This window comes from Phasianus colchicus, chromosome 1 (genome assembly GCF_987193195.1).
Source record: "Phasianus colchicus chromosome 1, bPhaCol1.hap1.1, whole genome shotgun sequence".
NCBI classification, from domain to species: Eukaryota; Metazoa; Chordata; class Aves; order Galliformes; family Phasianidae; genus Phasianus; species Phasianus colchicus.
This window is the reverse complement of record NC_143436.1, coordinates 104,621,540-104,639,142: the sequence shown is the minus strand read 5'-3', so window position 1 is coordinate 104,639,142 and position 17,603 is coordinate 104,621,540. Positions and strand designations below refer to the sequence as shown.

The 17,603-nt window shown below is 38.4% G+C and overlaps 1 protein-coding gene across 2 annotated transcripts in view; it reads left to right on the top strand.

Moving 5' to 3' along the window:
- The window catches only part of CYYR1 (cysteine and tyrosine rich 1), a 106,081-nt gene extending 92,078 nt beyond the window's left edge, over window positions 1–14,003 (top strand). For both annotated transcript variants that reach the window (XM_090121512.1, XM_090121511.1), the window contains one exon: window positions 13,592–14,003. In XM_090121512.1, coding sequence (XP_089977638.1) covers window positions 13,592–13,650 — 59 coding nt within the window. In that variant the 3' untranslated portion in view covers window positions 13,651–14,003. The remainder of the gene's footprint in view (window positions 1–13,591) is intronic.
- The last annotated feature ends 3,600 nt before the right edge of the window (window positions 14,004–17,603 follow it).

Sequence of the window (17,603 nt, the reverse complement as noted above, 5' to 3'; positions counted from 1 at the left end):
AGGGATCCAAAACCTATGCAGCTCCTCAGTCTGTCTTTGTCTAAATGTGATCTTAAAATAGTGAGGACAAGGACATCTCAGATATTCTGCCTTTATTTAGGGTTTTGGGGTTTACTTGTGGCTGCAACTCTTCCTCCATTTAGGATCCCAAGACCCATATCTGCATTTAACAGTTGTTTTCTTTGTTTCCTTGCAGAAAATAGAACAAGGATTCTTTTATCTTTAAAAGAACTGCCCCAGAACTGTTATTGTATATATTTGTAAGTTTTAACTGGCAAGTGTGAAAGTTTTTAGTCACGTACAGAACATGGGTCCTCCTTTTTTTTTCCTGAGAGACAATTATTTTGGACATAAATTTACTTATACTTGCATTTCTCAGATCATTAACAGCTCCAGCAAAAGGGATAGAGATTATGGCTACTCATCTTTATGCTTTCTTTGCCACGGAATCTTTTGGGTGGAAGGGCCACAGAAATCTCCAGTCTGATCCCCAGTCCAAAGCAGAGCCACCACTGGGATCAGACCAGGCTGCTCCAGGCTGTCTTCAGACAGTTCTTGAAAATTCCACAGATTGAGTTTTCTTTTCTTCTCCCTTAGATGACAGATTGTTGATCAGATCTTTTTCTTGTGAAGCAAACAGGCTGAACAGGCCCTACCAGAATCAGATTTTTTATATTTTATATTTTGTTAGTTTGTATTCAAAAGGGTTGCAGCAGCATTACTTCTTCTACCAAGCCTCTACAATCTGCAGTCTCCTAATACATCCAGATCTGTCAGTGACTGTCTGGTGCCATATGAGAATGTCTGCTGGAGGTATGGTTTAAGGAGATGCAGGTAAAAATTCATTTATAGCTGATTTAATGGCAGCAGATAAAATAACATCTACTGGTATTTAACTGGGTGGTTGTTTATACAAATGTACGAGCATGTTGTCTTTGTAATGTACTCTTCTCATCAGTGCTCACCTCCTCTTTCAGCTCCTTGATGTTCTCAAAACATCCTTCAAAAATTGTACGGAAGTTATATTATGAGCAAACCTCTTTATAGAAATTAAAGGGCAAAAGTTTCATTAGTATTTATGAATAATGAATCACTAGTATGTTGCCCTTAGATAAGCTAGCTATAAACGTTAATACAAGTGACCATTTAATGTAAACACAAGTATGATGTTTTAATTTATTTTCTGTTTCCCTCTGTTTGCTAGTTCATTGACTTATTAAACTAACTGGGAAAAAAAAAGACTCTGCAAATAGCAATTTCATTTGTTACACAGCTGATAAATGTTTAATATTAATAGTTTAGGAATTGAAGGGTGGGGCTCTGTTGGAAAGATGCTATTACCTGTGCAATATGATTTTCCCAGCTTGCCCTTATCCTCCCATTGCTTGAGAGTTGAATCCACACCAGCCACATGATAACTTTAATGTAATAATCTCCAAATTCTGTGTGTGGGACAGAGATGAAACAGCTCAGAAGAGACTCCTACATACCGTGTGTGCTCCTGTCTGAGTAACTAGTGTACTCCAGGAAGAAGAAAAGCACCTTGTGTCCCTGCTGTATGCTCTTGCCCTAGCAGATGGGGTGAGGCATAGCAGATGTAAGGACTGCATGCATCAGAATTTGTTTGTTCTTCAGAATTGTATGCCATGCAAGATACAGGAATTTATGCTTCATGCAGCTGTTGGAATCTTGCTGGCATTGCTCTGATTTGTTACTGCTTATTATGAAATTATTCACACTTGCAATGAACATCATTTAATGATGATTCATACAATGACTTGTTATGCTAGATTCTCCCAACATTCAAAAAGCTGTTTGTTTTTGCCTGAAGAAGGGGAAGTAAGTCCAAGTAGGTGTTCAGCTCCTGCCTTTTCCACTTCACTTTCACTTAATTTTCTTATAACCTAAATTATAATTCTATTGTTGGTCAAATAATTATAATGATGCAACTCAAGATAAACTGTAAATATTTTCCTAGCTGTCTAGCTAGTAAAAATTGGAAAAGTTGGTGTTATTACTGAAATGATTAATTATGGATTATAATTTTTGACAGTAGGAGGGTGGTTTCTGGTTGAATAACTTCACAGTGTAGCTTCACTGCAAGCAACAGCCTCCTTTTTGCTTTGCTCAGGGAATGCATAGGAGTAGAGATCTGGGTACCATGGATGTGGGGTCTGTGAAGTGTAGACAAACAGATGCTATCATCACCAACTCCTAATCTGTTTTCCTATGTATCCAATAAAAATGAAAAGATGAGTTTTTCCCTCTCTGAATGTTTTCATTCAATTCATTTTTTTACTAAGGATAGTCTATTCTTTCCTTCTCAAAAAAAAAAAAAAAAAAAAAAAAAGATTTTTTCATCTTCATTTGCGTTCAGTGAGCCACTCCATTGCTGATGTGACTCAGCTGTTTTTAACCAAGTCGTACCAGAAATATATTTATTGCTCAGAGTTTTAGTAGACTTTTTCCTTCTCTCACTTGTTTCTTTTTATTTTTCTCTTGCAGTTATTAAAGTGGTAGTATTCCTATTTTGTATTTTCAGTATAGGGGCTGCTCTGAGACTAATGCATCCCATTTCGTTATATTGGCCCATGATGTCAGAGACAGATGCTGGTGGTATGGCAGTAGAAGTTGAATCTTCTCACCAATATTCCATTACATTTTATTGCCATGCAACAGATGGCAGCAGAGGGGCAGTCTGACATAATGGCATCTACCTGGGAGTGTGTATGTAACAAAGGTGTGTCACTGAATTCCTCCATGAAGAAAAAATGGCACCCACTGTTATTCATCAACGCTCATTGATTGTTTCTGGAGACCCAACAGTGGATGTGAGCACAGGCAGGTGGTGGGTGGTGCATTCAGCGGTGTTGACAGGAATGCATTCTGGACAGCCATGCACAGCTTTCACACCACATGGATCAACTAATGGTGGTTACTATGCTGAAAAATAGTGGATTTTAGCTGAGAATTTTCCCTATCAAATGTGCTTTTTGTATCTGTTGTCATTTCCATGGAAGTTAATAGGAGGCATTACTTTCGGACCAACCTACATACAGTGATATTTTTCTTCATGTGCTTCAGGATATTCCACATACTAATAAGCAGCCTGGTTGCAATGAGGCTATAATTATAACCCATAAGTAGTTCATTATCTTCTAAGCATTTACTTCAGTTTCACAATACTATTAAGAAAACAAGTTTTACTTTCTTTCACATGCGTGAATGAAAGCACTGCCTTGTTAGCAGGCATTGTGCCTGCTCTGTTGCCTGTATAGTTTGCCTCAAGTGATTTGTATGACATGATTGAGTTTGCTTTAACCATTAGAGGCCAGAACTGCCTTAAAATCTTCTGTGCAATAGATTCCATGGGTCCAAGACAGCTTTTGGATATAGCAGTCCCCATGTTGACATTCTCAGTGGAAGCTGCTGAGTTTGCAGCAGGAGCACCTGTGTGCTGAGATGCACCAAATGTTTATGTCATGAATGCTACAAAAATAATACTGGTATTCTTCCAGGGTAGCCTGATAAATATACTCACTTTTGAGGATAGAAACTCAAGAAGGGACAGTTATTCTGGAAAATGCTTGTGAGAAAAACAAACAACTCTGAGTTATTTCTTGTTCTTATTTTGCTGCAGACACTTAATTCAGCATGATGAAAGGTGATGAGTGAAGAAGTGATGTTTTTATGCTATTGCTACACAACAGGGAGGAGTCAAAAAGTGTAAACACTGAGCACAAAAGAAAGGAATTGCTTGATCATTTATGTAAATGCACTGGTCTATGAAGTGAAGGAAAATGTCGCTCTTGACTTCTGTTTTTAAGTATTTTTTCCTTCTTAACATAAGAAAAACTTTTGGAAAGTTGTAAGCTACCTCAAAAATGCAAACTTCATTTGTACATAATTTGTTTTCATCAGTTGAGCCCTACCTTTACAACACTGTGGCTGTTGCTCACGCCCTGTAAGTGGCCTTCCATTTATTGTCAGCACTTCAGGGAGGTTCAAAACCATTGCCTTGTAGCACAACAATGGGTGCTCAGATTTTCAGACTAGGTATGCGATACGTTTTCCTTGAAAAACAATGGAAGATTTGTGTTTTTCATCTAGAAAACCTCAGCCAGGACATTGTCTCATCAGTGTGCTCAGCAAAGCACTCTAGGCATGTAATTGTCCAAGACGTCTCACTGACAAGGTATGAGATAAATGCTTAACGCACAGGTGTTTTGCTTACATTGATGGGCAGACATTAATTGCTCTTTGCGATTATTTGGAGAGCTATGTATACTTTGCATCTGAAGAGCAATGAAGCAGTGGATTTAGAAAGAGAATTTTTATAACATTTATTTATTATGTTATTAAGTGTTGCCTCAGCTTGAATGCTCTAGTTGTGCATTACCCAGTGTCTGGAAAACTCCAGGCCCACCCCAGAGGAGGACCCTCAGGCCTCCATCCATGCCTCAAGTACCCACAGTAGCCTCCAGAAAGGCTCCCAGCCTTTGCTGCTGTTCCTGCTTTCATGTTTATTCCCCACCAGCCTTGCAGCCTAACAGCAGGGCCCGACATGACTGTTCCCCCACCTCCAAGTACCCAGGGCCATCTAGTGGGTCAAGGCATCACCAGAAGCCTCTGCCACTTGTGGCACCACAGGATAAGGGCATTGCATCCCATGGTTGGCTCCAAATTGTGTGTGTCCTGTGCTGGTGTTGAGGGAAGCCCAAGCTGTCATGACTGCTTCCAGCAAGCCAAACCTGAGTTTCAGAAGGAAATTCTTGTCCAAAACAGAATCCCACTGTGAAAAGCTCATGAACCTCTGTGAGAGTGGATGGTTTGTGTGAGAAAGTCATGCTTGGCTACACGGGCCTTCACAGCCCCTAACAGGGGATCATCATTTTCTGCACATGTATGAATATGTGCTGCTGTTCCCCATCAGCAGGATCTTTAGCCCATGTGGAGCACCCTTCTGGCACTGCCTGGCAGTCCTGCCATCACATAGCCAGAATGCTGTGGTGGCTGGGGGGCAGGGGAGAAAGGAATAGAAATGAAAAACTAAGGAAGTTTATTTGAAGATTTGAAGGCAGTAGTAGTGTTGTCTTCATACCCCGTGGTTCAGATCCCTGCCTGAATGCCCCAGTCCTCTCCTTCTGGGAAGTAGTCAGGAATACCACCCCCAGGCAACACAGATACAGTTAAATGATATGTTTTGAATGACATTAAAGGTTCTATGGAAGATTTTCTGCCCTGTCAAACAAAACTCTAGAGATCTTAACTTTATTTCTGAATTATACCTATATATGTAACCTTTTCCTTCTCTCACTACCCAACTGAAAGAAAACAGATTTTGTACATCTCTGTTATGGACCAAATAGAAAAGATATTGCTAGGAAGCCCCTACATCCTTGGATATATATGTAAGTTACTTTCCAATACCAAATCTATGGTGTGCCTCTTTGTTAAAATGTTTGTGATTTGCCTACTGTATATTCAAAAGAGACAGAAGAGAAAGATACAGTTCTTTGAGTTTGACCTCATTAAGGCTTCCATAAACATTGTGACTCTGAAGAAAACCACTGGTTGCCTACAGAAACATCCTAGTTGCACTTCTGTTTGTAAGTTGTCTAAAGGGAAAGAGGATTTAGTCTGATCTTTGCATAATAAATTAGAAATGTTAGTCAGGTAAATCAGTAAATATGGACACAGGCTGTGTATCCTGGACATCATGCAAACAAAACCAACTTTGCCCCAGTTCTAGAAGAATGAAAATGTGGAGAAGATTTCAGTGGCAGCCTTTTCTCTTCTGATGAAAATAAGTATAAATCTTTAATTCTCAAGGTATTGTTACAAAAATAAAGATAACGAAGATAGGTACAAGTGAATATCTTCAGAATATTAGGCAAAATTTAGGAATAAAAATTCTACCATCCCATTAAACACAGCATAAAATGTTCATATTCATTTATTTAATGATTATATCATTGCAGCTACTACATATTCCCAAGCATTGCACCTGATGCTAAATACACCCCTTTAAACTAAATGTGAAGCTTGAGAGAGCAGGCAGCAGCAGGAAAACAAGAATTGAGTCCATTTCTAAATTCACAAAAATGCTAGTACCGAACTGCCTGAAAATGTTTATTGTGTGAAACATCAAGGGAGAAAAGATTGCTTTTCATATGGATTTCTGTTTTCCTTTGGGATCATTCTAACAGTTTGTTTTTAACTCAGATGGAAAAATCCATCTGCCTTTCATTCTGGTTGCTTTTAATTCCCTCATCACAGGGAAAGCTGCAGACAGGGAGAGACACGGGAGGAACAGGAAGCAAAGGGCGAAGAAGACAATGAGTTTACCCAATACAGCAATTGTTTTTCTAACCTTGTACATGTGTGTGGATGCTTGGTTTGGAAGGCACACCAGAGAGAAGACAAATCAATAAAAGCTGTTCTCACAAGTCTGAGATTAAATATTCATAAAGCACTGATATAGAGCAGGTTTTGTCTTTATCTATTTCATATTTTTTCACTAACCAAAATTTAGTTTTGAAAAGACTTCTTTCCAGCTTACTGCAGAAGGTATTTTTTAGAATTTCTTTATGGTTCTAGACATGACTTTCAAAACTGACCATTGATTTTGACTGAGGAAAGATTTTAATGTAAATATTGTAAAGAACAAGATTGTTATTGCTGCCACAAGGCAGATAATTTGATGATTGGTCTTTCTGCAGCTCAGAAAAAATAATGCAGTTAATATAGCCTTGGAATGCATTTCCTCTAACATCTGTCAGATGTCAATTAAAATGTTTTCATTAATGCAGTAATGTCCTTTTTATCATGTAAATTGTATTGATCCTACTTTTGAGTACTTAATTAAATATGTTCATAAACTAGAAATCTGAGGAGTTACAGATGACACAAATATTTGATAAGCTGTCCTTTGAGTCAAATAGCAATAAATGTTGTAAGATATTGGCAAAAAATGCTGTAAACCAGCAAGGAACAAATAAAAGAAAAAAGGAATACATGTTGTAATTACAGTGAATATATCTGGACAAAAGGTCAGTTCCACATAGATCTTGGATGTGGCTCATCTCGATGTGAGAAGAGGAGGTTCAGGGGAGACTTTATTGCTCTCTACAGCCTCCTAAAGGTTGTAGTGAGATGGGAGTTGGCCTCTTCTCCCAAGAAACAGTGATAGGATGAGAGATAAGGGCTTCGATTTGTGCCAAGGGAGGTTCAGGTTGGGTATTAGGAAGAATTTCTTTTGAGCAAGAGCAGTGAGGCAGTGGCACAGGCTGCCCAGGGAGGTGGTGCAGTCACCATCCCTGGAGGTGTTCAGGAGCCGTGTGGATGTGGCACTGAGGGACGTGGGCAGTAGGAATGGTGGGGGTGGGATGGTGGTTGGACTGGGTGATTGTAGAGGTCTTTTCCAACCTTAATGATTCTGATTCTATGACTCAAAGGCTGAGCGTTGACTTAGGCAACTCCACCACGTCAGAATTCCCTAAAGCAGAGCAAATTAAGAAGACAGAGGTGTGAAGATAACACCAGCTCTTAGGTTGTGAGCTCCAAGTGCAGAGGAATTGTATTGTGAACATACTGTTCAACAACAGATCTGAGTACTCAGGTACAGATGCTCTGTAATGATATGTGGGGTGGAATTGTCTGAGCTGGTCCTGAGCAAGAAGGCTGCAGAAGGGGCTTTCTTCTTGGGGATTATTGATACCCCAGATCTAGAGAGGCAGGACACCATGTTCTCCAACTTTCTCCAGCTGTCATCTTCATTGAGCAAGATTTGTTTTTCTGTATTGTACACTGTGTCAGCACCTAGACTTAACTTGTGTTGTTCTTGGCACAGGACAACATTTGCAAAGCACTTATAGTTCTTACCTGGTCATCTGAATGCTGGAAGTTTCTAAACCAGCCAGGCAAGAGGGAGGAAGTACTGAGAAAACAAGTGAAAGAATCAAGTTGTGTTTCAGAGATACTACTTATTGAATACGCTAACAAAGAATCTTAAAAGAGAAAAAAAATAAATAAAGCATAAAGTGCCATTTAATCCTTACTGCCTCAAGGCATAGAGGTGCCTTTTGTTTTGCTCCTTTTACAGAAAATTCAGTTCAGTATGCTCAATTGAATTTGTAGAATTTAGGCTAACTTTGCCATAAAAAATCAACCAATATTATTTATTGAAAATGAAATATTTCTTCTGAGGAGAAACCATTAAAGAATAAACATCTGGAAAGGGGTAAGGCTGCCTTAGCTGAGAAAATTCCGTATTCTTGGGGAAAGGAGACCTATGCTTCTTGTTTTCAACAAAAGGTACTTCATATCTCTGTTAAATTTGTAGCAACACAAATACTCCGTGTGTGGCAATCTGTGACAACTCATATATGGATTTATTCAAAACAGCTGTAATGTTTTCTTCTGTTTATCCCCATTGAAGATCATGTCTCTTAGCCTTGCTAACTGGAAACAAATACATGTTTGCACAGCAGCAGTGCTTTAGATTTTGACAACAGAAGTTCTCAGTCATATCAGCATTAGGATGAAAAGCACCCTACTCAGTCTTGTTGATCAAAACAATTTTTTTCACTTCATTCCAAAATAAAAGATGAATCCTTAAGACACACAAGAAAATGCTTTGTCATTCAATTCCTTTGATTTTCCAATATGCACCCAGGTAAAAGGCACACACAGATTTACTTTCATTGGCACTGCTGCTCTTAATGTACTGACTGCAAGCTCTGCTTATGCATTCTTTTAAGTGTGGTATCTCTCCTTTTTAAAATTCAGCCTTGCATTTGGATGAACACAGGTTGAAATTTGCTTATGATACAGAAAATTGTTGTGACAATTAATCTAAAGATAAACTAAGCAGGCAAGTAAGAAAGAGCATGAAAGATGAAGGGTTAAGTGATTATGTGAGCAGAAGCTGGGCTCAATATTCTAGCTGTTATAAATCCAGAAAACAACATAGCTGCAAGGTGTTTTATGACTTGAAAAGCTATTCATTCTTTACATAGCATTACCATTAGTTACCTATGTAGGTTGTATTAAAATAAAGCCAGGAGTTAACTGAACCTTACATTTTATAGGTGCACGTTTAATTAAATTGTAAGTTTTATCTGAAGTAATAAAATACGAAAGTCGTCTGAGTTAACACACAGCTTTACACTTTTAAGGCCTGAAACATCTCCAGCATCTCCATTCCAGGCTGTTTGGTATATGAGCCATAACATCCACTGGGGGAAAGTGCTAATCTCTGAACCTTTTCATTTGCAGCTAGGAAGCTATCCCGCTCATCATGCTGCTGCTGTATTAAGTGAGTAAATAAAATGGCTTCCTGTGCTGGAATGAAGAGAACCCACAACCTCAGAAGAAAATTCTCATAATCATTGCAGAGCACTCAGCATTGCATATTATTTAAATTTAAAAGCACCAACACAGGACAGTATTATAAAAATATATTCAAGCTGTCCTGAAGGATGCACAAGTGTTTCCTGTTGATGTTGGAGGACAGAGGAGGACACTTTTACATAAGGAAACATTATATGGAAAGCCTTATTTAACCAAATGTATGGTTTTTGTAGGGCTTTGTTTCTAGACTTTGTTTTTCATGAATAATTTTTCATTTTCCTCCCTGTTACAACAGGTTTGCTAGAACTTCATCTAGCCCAGATAAAGGCTAGATAAAGGCTAGCCCAGGGAAAGGCCTGAAAATAGGCATCATTACATCTTATACCTATTACTACAGTATTGTTTACAGAAAAATGATACTTGCTCTATGTGTATTTCTAGACTCTGATTTTGCCAACTCAATTTAGGGAAATTCAGATAGTAGAGAAATTCAAGCAATAGGAAAACAAGTGACCTGATCTGTCATTGCTCCCTTATCACAGTGCAATCACTCATCCCTTATTTTTTCTGTGAAAAATCTAAAGGATTTAGCCTAGTTCCCACTGAAACTGCTGTGAATCCCCCTTCTATGAGGTTATCTAATGAGGTTTGGCAAAACTCTGCATTCATTCAGCTCTGTAGTATTCTGGTGGTACCGCTGCTAGGAGACTGGGAAGCTGTGTGGACTACCAGCTCTGTCTGTCCTGCATATCTGTGGAGCATGAGCTAGACAGGCACCTGCCAGGCCTCTTCTGCTATTTCTTTCATCGTGGCTGACACCAGGACTGCTCCCACCTCCAAGAAGGGTTTGAACTCAGAAAGTCCGCTGGTGGGCACAGTTATGTCATGTGAAGACCATTGCTACATGTCCTCTGCCTAGGCTGAGTGACAGAGAATGGGGATGCAGCACACGTAATGAACATCTCAGAATAAAAACAGAGTTAAGCCTGTTTTCACTTGTGCATGGACACATCTGGACTCAAAAATGCATTCATATAATGCTACATTATCAATCTGTCGAACTCTGACAGCAGAAGCTGTACAGAATTTTTAAGATAGAATCAGATGTGGTTGAAACTTACTTACCTTTGACTTAGCCAAATGTATGTGAATGAGGAATGATCTGGACAGAACACATCAAGAAGCATTTCTACTGAAACTAAATACAGAGCTTCTTTTGCTAAGATCCAAGATGATTGTAATCAACAGGATTACAGGGACAGGTCAACTGAAACCAAGTTACTTCACTTTCTCTTCAGGGCCTGATGTATTTTGTATATTTTCTGACTGAGTTGGGAGAAAGAGAAGGACATAACTTGTTTTTATTGCTCTCTTACAATTAATTTTCAAACTATGATGATTGTGCAGTGGATTCACAGCACTCATAGCTGCTGACTTTCCCACAACCCAACAGAGACAACAAAAACCTCTACTGAAAGATAATTATCTGTATCCTGGAGATCATTCGTGATTAATAACAGTAATGATTTGTGTTCATCATAAGACAGAACACATCTATCACACAGATAAACAATCTGTTCTTCCTCTCTGAAACAATGCTTGTAGGTGTGAAGGAGATTGTTGAGGATTCTTGTTTTGGAAAGCTTGGGCATGTCTAGCTGAAGTACAAGACTTCATCCCTCGAATACAAGTTTCTTTTGCCTTGGCTTGTTTACTTCATAGGCAGGAAAAAACTCATAGCTCTGTACCCTTGGTTGCAATATGCACCAGAATCTCATAATCAGTGGGAGTCACCGCTGATTATTTGACTTTGGGCAGTGGAAATGTAACTTTTGATAATTCTTTCTAAGATTATTAGCTTTGTGAATCCTTAGGTAAATAAAACTGTAAGCTGAGTCTTAAACAGCCACAGTTTGCTAAGCAAGCAAATACTTTGCACGATCATTCCCGAGAGAAAGAGTATTACACTATAACAGGAAATCACAGGTCATTTGTGTGAAAGTTCAGTTCTTGACTGTAAATTCTTTCAGAAAAGATAGTATTCTGTTATATATCTGTAGCTGCGTCCTGGGTTTGAACTTGAGAGTCCAGGTGTTCCAATAACATGTGTCTGGAATAATAATGTATCGCATACACATTTTCTCGGCAAAATTACATGTGGGATTTGCATGGATTTCTGTTTAGTTTATACAGCAGAAGAAGAGAGGAAGCAAGGACTATCTGAAGAAGAAATATGCTGTTATCATGCCTGAGCAGCCTACCTTCTCACTGGCAGAGATCACTGGCTCTGCAGTGAAAGAGAGAGCACAGGGTGTTGTATAACAGATCTAGATTGGGTAAATGGACAATAAGGTGGGTGGAAATTTGGCAGGATAACTGGGCTCAGAGGGTGGTGATGAGCAGCACAAAGTCCAGCTGGCAGCTGGTTGCTAATGGCATGCCCGAGGGATTGATACAAGGGCCAAGGATGTTAATGGCTTTATTTACAATTTGGACAATGGAATTAAGTGTGTGGTTAACATGCTCCTTCCAGTGTAAATTATTCTAATGGTTATTTTCAATTAGGGATTCACAAAATAGGTAGGGCTGGACACAAGCAGATGAGGCATGGTGAATGTATTAAGTCTCCTTCCTTGTAAAAAACGCTTATTCCTCAGCAGTGACTTGACAATGTAAAAATGGGTTCAATAGCATGCCAGCTTCATACAATCACAGAATCATAGAATTGCTCAGGTTGGAAAAGACCTTAAACATCATCGAGTCCAACCGCAACCTAACCATACTACCCTAACTCTAACAACCCTCCACTAAATGTATGCAGTAGTGCAAAGACAGCACCATAGGACTGGAAAATTCCATCCTGAATTGGCATTACTGCTGTTGACTGAGTTACTGCTCCAGGGATTGCCTTTTACATGTAAAAAGAGTCACTAAATAATGGCATTTTCTCTTTTATCTGAAATTGTAAGAGCCAACAAGGTAGATAGCCTTAGTGCTGTTTCAGATGCTATGTGGTTCAGCATTTCCTCAAGAGCTCTTCTTACTCTTTCACTGGCCAATGCACTTTTCTCTAGCACTTGCTTCAAAGCCCACATCTGCCACTTTTTCTCAAGATAAAAGTGATATAAATACCACAGTTATGTATGATGATAAAAATACTGCCCCGTGGTAGACGAACAGTTTAGCATTTGCCCAGATTAAAAACAAATTTTGAACATTCAGGGGACAGCTGTCAGCTGGATTGTGTTTTTAATATTCTGAGGTTTGGAATCATTTTGGGGGGTGAATTTTGTGGAATCTGTAGAGAATATCAAATCATAAGAAAACAAAAATCACAACAACAACAACAAAAACCCCCCACCAAAACCCAACAAAAATAAAAAAGAAGAAAAAAGAACCACTTTGGCTAGTTATTTCTAGATGCCTATTCCCACACTCGTCTTCCTATTTTGCTGTTCATATCTTCTGTTTTCAGTGTGCCTGACGTACACGATATGAGTCATCCCCATCACTTACGTTTCCTGACTAACAGCAATTTGGGATGAGACTTTTTTTCCTTTCGTCTGATATTTTCTTTCGGAGTAAGGGGCAGAGAAATATTTTAAAGTAAATCTAGTACTTTAAAATGTTGCCAAGCTAGCGTGGGAACTTTTCAGTGAAATCCAGAAAGGCACATATTGTCGGTTTCCTGCTGGGATTTGATTCTTCCATCCCAAGAGGAAAAGCTTTGAAGAGTGCAAGGGCATTTCATTTTCCATACCATCCAAATTAGCCACACTAACTTTTCTTTGTCTTTGCCATTCAGAATTTTACTCATGATGTTATTATTTTTTTAAATTTCTCAAGCATTCCTTCCATTCACCTGCCTGGCCTCCTTCCTGTACCTTTCTTCCATGCTCCATTCTAATTTCTCGGCTGCCTTCTACCTGCTCCTGATACCTTTCCATCTTCCTTGGGTACCAAGTATCTAAATTATACGCTGAGAGAAAACAAGCATCTCATTGTGTTGTAGAACTACATCGTCCTTAATGCCTACAGGAAAAATACAATTACTCAATCTCTCTTTTTATTCACCTGGAGAATTTTCCCCATACATATCTGGTTTGTTTTTTTTTTCTCATTACATTTTTAGATGGAGGTGTGAGATCAAACCAATGTAATCTACAGTAACAACAGTAGATACAGATTCACAGCATCAAATCCTTGTCTTCTTATCTGGATTTTCTGTTATTTTCAGATGCAGCTGCAACTGAGATGAGACTGGAGCACAAAACCCACAGCAGAGAACAGACATAATTCATCTCAAAACAATGCAAGGCAAACATATTTGTAAATCTTTGTGACATACAGGAAAATACAACTTTTATCACTCCATTTTAGTCATCACTGTGTTACATTTTCAAAGGCACAGTCCACAGCAAAGACAATGATTTCTTTTAGATGTCAGAGAGATGGCTCATTAAGCGCAATCTCCTAGCAGCCACCTAAAGAAGCTTTTCTTTGTCACATCCGATAATGTTCAGTGCTTCCAGTTAAGTAATGCATAGTCTTATACCAGAGCAATATTTTTTCCCATAAGAAGTACTTCCATTAGTATTTCCTTTCCCATTCCTATTATAACATACACATTTTTAAAAAAGAACAAGGTTGGAATTTTCTTTTTTTCCTTATGACGTGATTAAAATTCTCAACTTTTTTTTTTTTTTTTTTTTTTTTTTGCCTTCTTGCAGAGGCAGAAAATCAATAATCACCTTCAAAAAGAATGCATGTCAGAACCTGACAGACTACAATGCATCCCTATCACGCATATATGCCTCAGACTGACTCCACATGACTACTACTGTCCCTTATAGCTTAACAAAAATAAAAAAATAGAAAGGAAGGGAAGGGAAAGGGAGGGAATGGGAGGGGAAGAGGGGAAGGGAGGAGTGGAGGAGGGGAATAGTGAAGGGAGGGAGGGAGGAAGGGAGGAAGAAAAAGAAAGAGAAAGAGAAAGAGAAAGAGAAAGAGAAAGAGAAAGAGAAAGAGAAAGAGAAAGAGAAAGAGAAAGAGAAAGAGAAAGAGAAAGAGAAGAAAGAAAGAAAGAAAGAAAGAAAGAAAGAAAGAAAGAAAGAAAGAAAGAAAGAAAGAAAGAAAGAAAGAAAAAAAGAAAGAAAGAAAGAAAGAAAGAAAGAAAGAAAGAAAGAAAGAAAGAAAGAAAGAAAGAAAGAAAGAAAGAAAGAAAGAAAGAAAGAAAGAAAGAAAGAAAGAAAGAAAGAAAGAAAGAAAAATGAAGGGAGGAAGGGAGGAAGGAAGGAAGGAAAGAATTGAAATTCTGAGTATAGGGCTTCTGATGTACTTTGAAGTTAGCAGTTCATTAAGTGTACCATTCTGATGCTGGAACAATCCATAAAAGATTTATGTTCTCCAGAAGCATTTATCATGTAATGACAAGAACAATGAAATATCCCCTTTTTAAGAATGTCATAAAAGATCAGTCTTATCTTCAACACCCAGCTACAGTGAAGCTTTATGGTACAGATGTTGCAACATCAAATAAGGAATTGCCAAGTGGACAACTGTGTCTTGATTTGTATAAAGGACCTTCTACCCGCAAATTCAGTTTGCTGGGATAGGAATTTGAAGGTTTCAGCTGGACTTTACAATTCATGCTAAGCTCTGGAGGTTGTTTCAGTCATGCTGCTCATCTTAATAAACCCAGTAGGCAGTTAACTATATAACCTAGAATGTTTTTACTGGGGGGGGGTGGAGGGGGGGCAGAGTTCCTTGTATGATTTAAAAATACATATATTAGACGCAGCAGTTTAGGGGGAATTTTACTGAGACTGTTATACCTTTATAGTCTCAGCGAGGGGCAGGGATATTTGGTAGCCTCTCCTCCAAAGTGCAAGCAACCTTATTGAGGTCAGCAGAGCTCATTGTTTTGTTGCTCAGAGGTAGGTACCTACTTGAAAAAAAAAAAAAAGCTTCATTTCAATGCATTTATTCAAGTACGTGGAGTTGTGCACTTCCTTAGAAGCCTTCCCGAGTCAAAACTTTGAGATGACATTCTTTTGGTTGCCTCTGTCATTTCCTACTTGGCATTCCTCTTCCTCACAAAAATGATTGGGTTTGCTCTCCATCATCTTGGTGAGTAGTCATAAACATATCCACAATCTTTGGATGCCAATACAAATGCCAAAAGTGGCAAAATAATGGTATTCCATACTTCTTTAGATGGCATTTTCACTTTTATTGACAAAATCTTGCTCTTTCCATCAGCCACACTTGTCCATTTTGATTTATTTTTATATGCACAGCTTTTAGCATCATAATGAAATATTATTTACAAAGTTAGATCCAACTAAATGTAGATGGAAGTATCTAGAAAGCAGGAGCACTATTCAAAGCACTGATTTTAAAATATTTATTATTTGTGAAACATATTCATTATTCTTGGCTTGTCTCTGTTCATTGCTGTTATTTATCTTAACACAGCCCTCACTTCAGTGTGAACTCAGTCTGCCCTAAAGAAAAAAAATTTAAATGCTTTAAATCACAATCTCACAGTAACAGTAAGAGATAATATCTCCACTTCGTTTCGCCTGCAAAAATGTCTGGGCCAAGAGGACTGCCAAAACTCATAAAACTCTTACGTCACCTATTGATTTATTGGCATGAATTTATCACATCTTTATATGATGTTTACTGGTTTTGATTCCAGTTCATGCCAACATTAACTTCCTTTAATTTTAACTGTGTGTACTTGGATATCTTTTGGTAGTGGAGATTTATTTTAGTTTGGTATGTTTATGGTTTTTTTGCTGTTGTTTTGTTTTTTAAAGGAAATTGTTGTACAAGTCTGTCTTCAAATTTGGTGTACAGAGAAATGGAAGATCTGCTCAGGTTGACAAGAATCACGGAATCACAGAAACACCAAGGTTGGAAAATACCTTCAAAATCATCCAGTCCAACCATCCACCTATCACCAATAGTTCTCACTAAACCATGTCCCTCAACACAACATCCAAACATTCCTTGAACACCTCCAGGGTCGATGACTCCACCACCTCCCTGCACAGCCCATTCCACTGCCTGACCACTCTTTCAGAAAAGTAGTATTTCCTAACATCCAGCCTAAATCTCCCCTGGTGCAGCTTGAAGCCATTCCCTTTAGTTCTATCATGAGTTACACGAGAGAAGAGGCCAACCCTCAGCTCACTACAACCTCCCTTCGGATAGTTATGGAGAGCAATAAGGTCTCCCCTGAGCCTGCTCTTCTGAACAATCCCAGCTCCTTCAGCTGCTCCTCATAAGGCCTGTGCTCTTTCTGTTTTCAATATTGAGATTAATGCAGACTTGAGCCTAAAGAGATATGTTGCAGTATCTTCTTACTTGACATTGTCATTATTTCAGCCTTTTTTTTTTTTTTTTTAATATAAAAACAGCATTGAATCTCTTGCTATAATGAGACCAAGCTCTTTATAGTACAAAATGTAATCAGCCAATTTCCATTACTATCGTGTATGACAGTATGACTTCATTCCTAACACAATTTACTTAAATTGAACATTTTGGCAGATGTGTGCATGAGACTAGAGGAGCATAACTACTATTAAATCATATCCTGAAACAATAACAGATTGTGTTGTAGATCTAGCTATGGAGAAGTTTCCAGCTCTGCTCAAAACTTACTGCACGTTATAAAAGACATTAGGAAAGTATACCCAGCAAAAGACTGAAAAACACTCCATAATCTGAACAGAAATGACATGCACAGATAAACAATGTGATTTGTGATGAAGAGGCTTACATAGCATTGCTTTGTAGTCAATAAAGGTCAGTGAACATGTCCACTTGTAGTGATTCCAGTGACACAAATGAGAGGAAATGAGCGATCCTTTAGAGAAAAATGTCTTTTTCTTCTGCTTTTCTGGACTCATATACTGTCTTCCTTAGGATAAATGACAAACACAAAACACAACTGTTGTCTCCGCAGGTAGAGAACTGTGCAGGCACTGTGGTGTTATTACTAATTATTTGTGTGAATGAGTTACTGTTTGCTACATAGTAACGAATACAAGAAAAAGAAATTATCCTAGCCCTTGGACTAAAGTACTACAAATGTCTGATAAATCTTCATTTGATTCATTAATAATTCATTAATCTGTGATTCATTAGTAACGTGCTCCAACACTTGCCTAAACACAGGGGTACTTACATGGAAGAATGCATTTGAAGATGAAGTATGACTGTCAACCACAGACCAA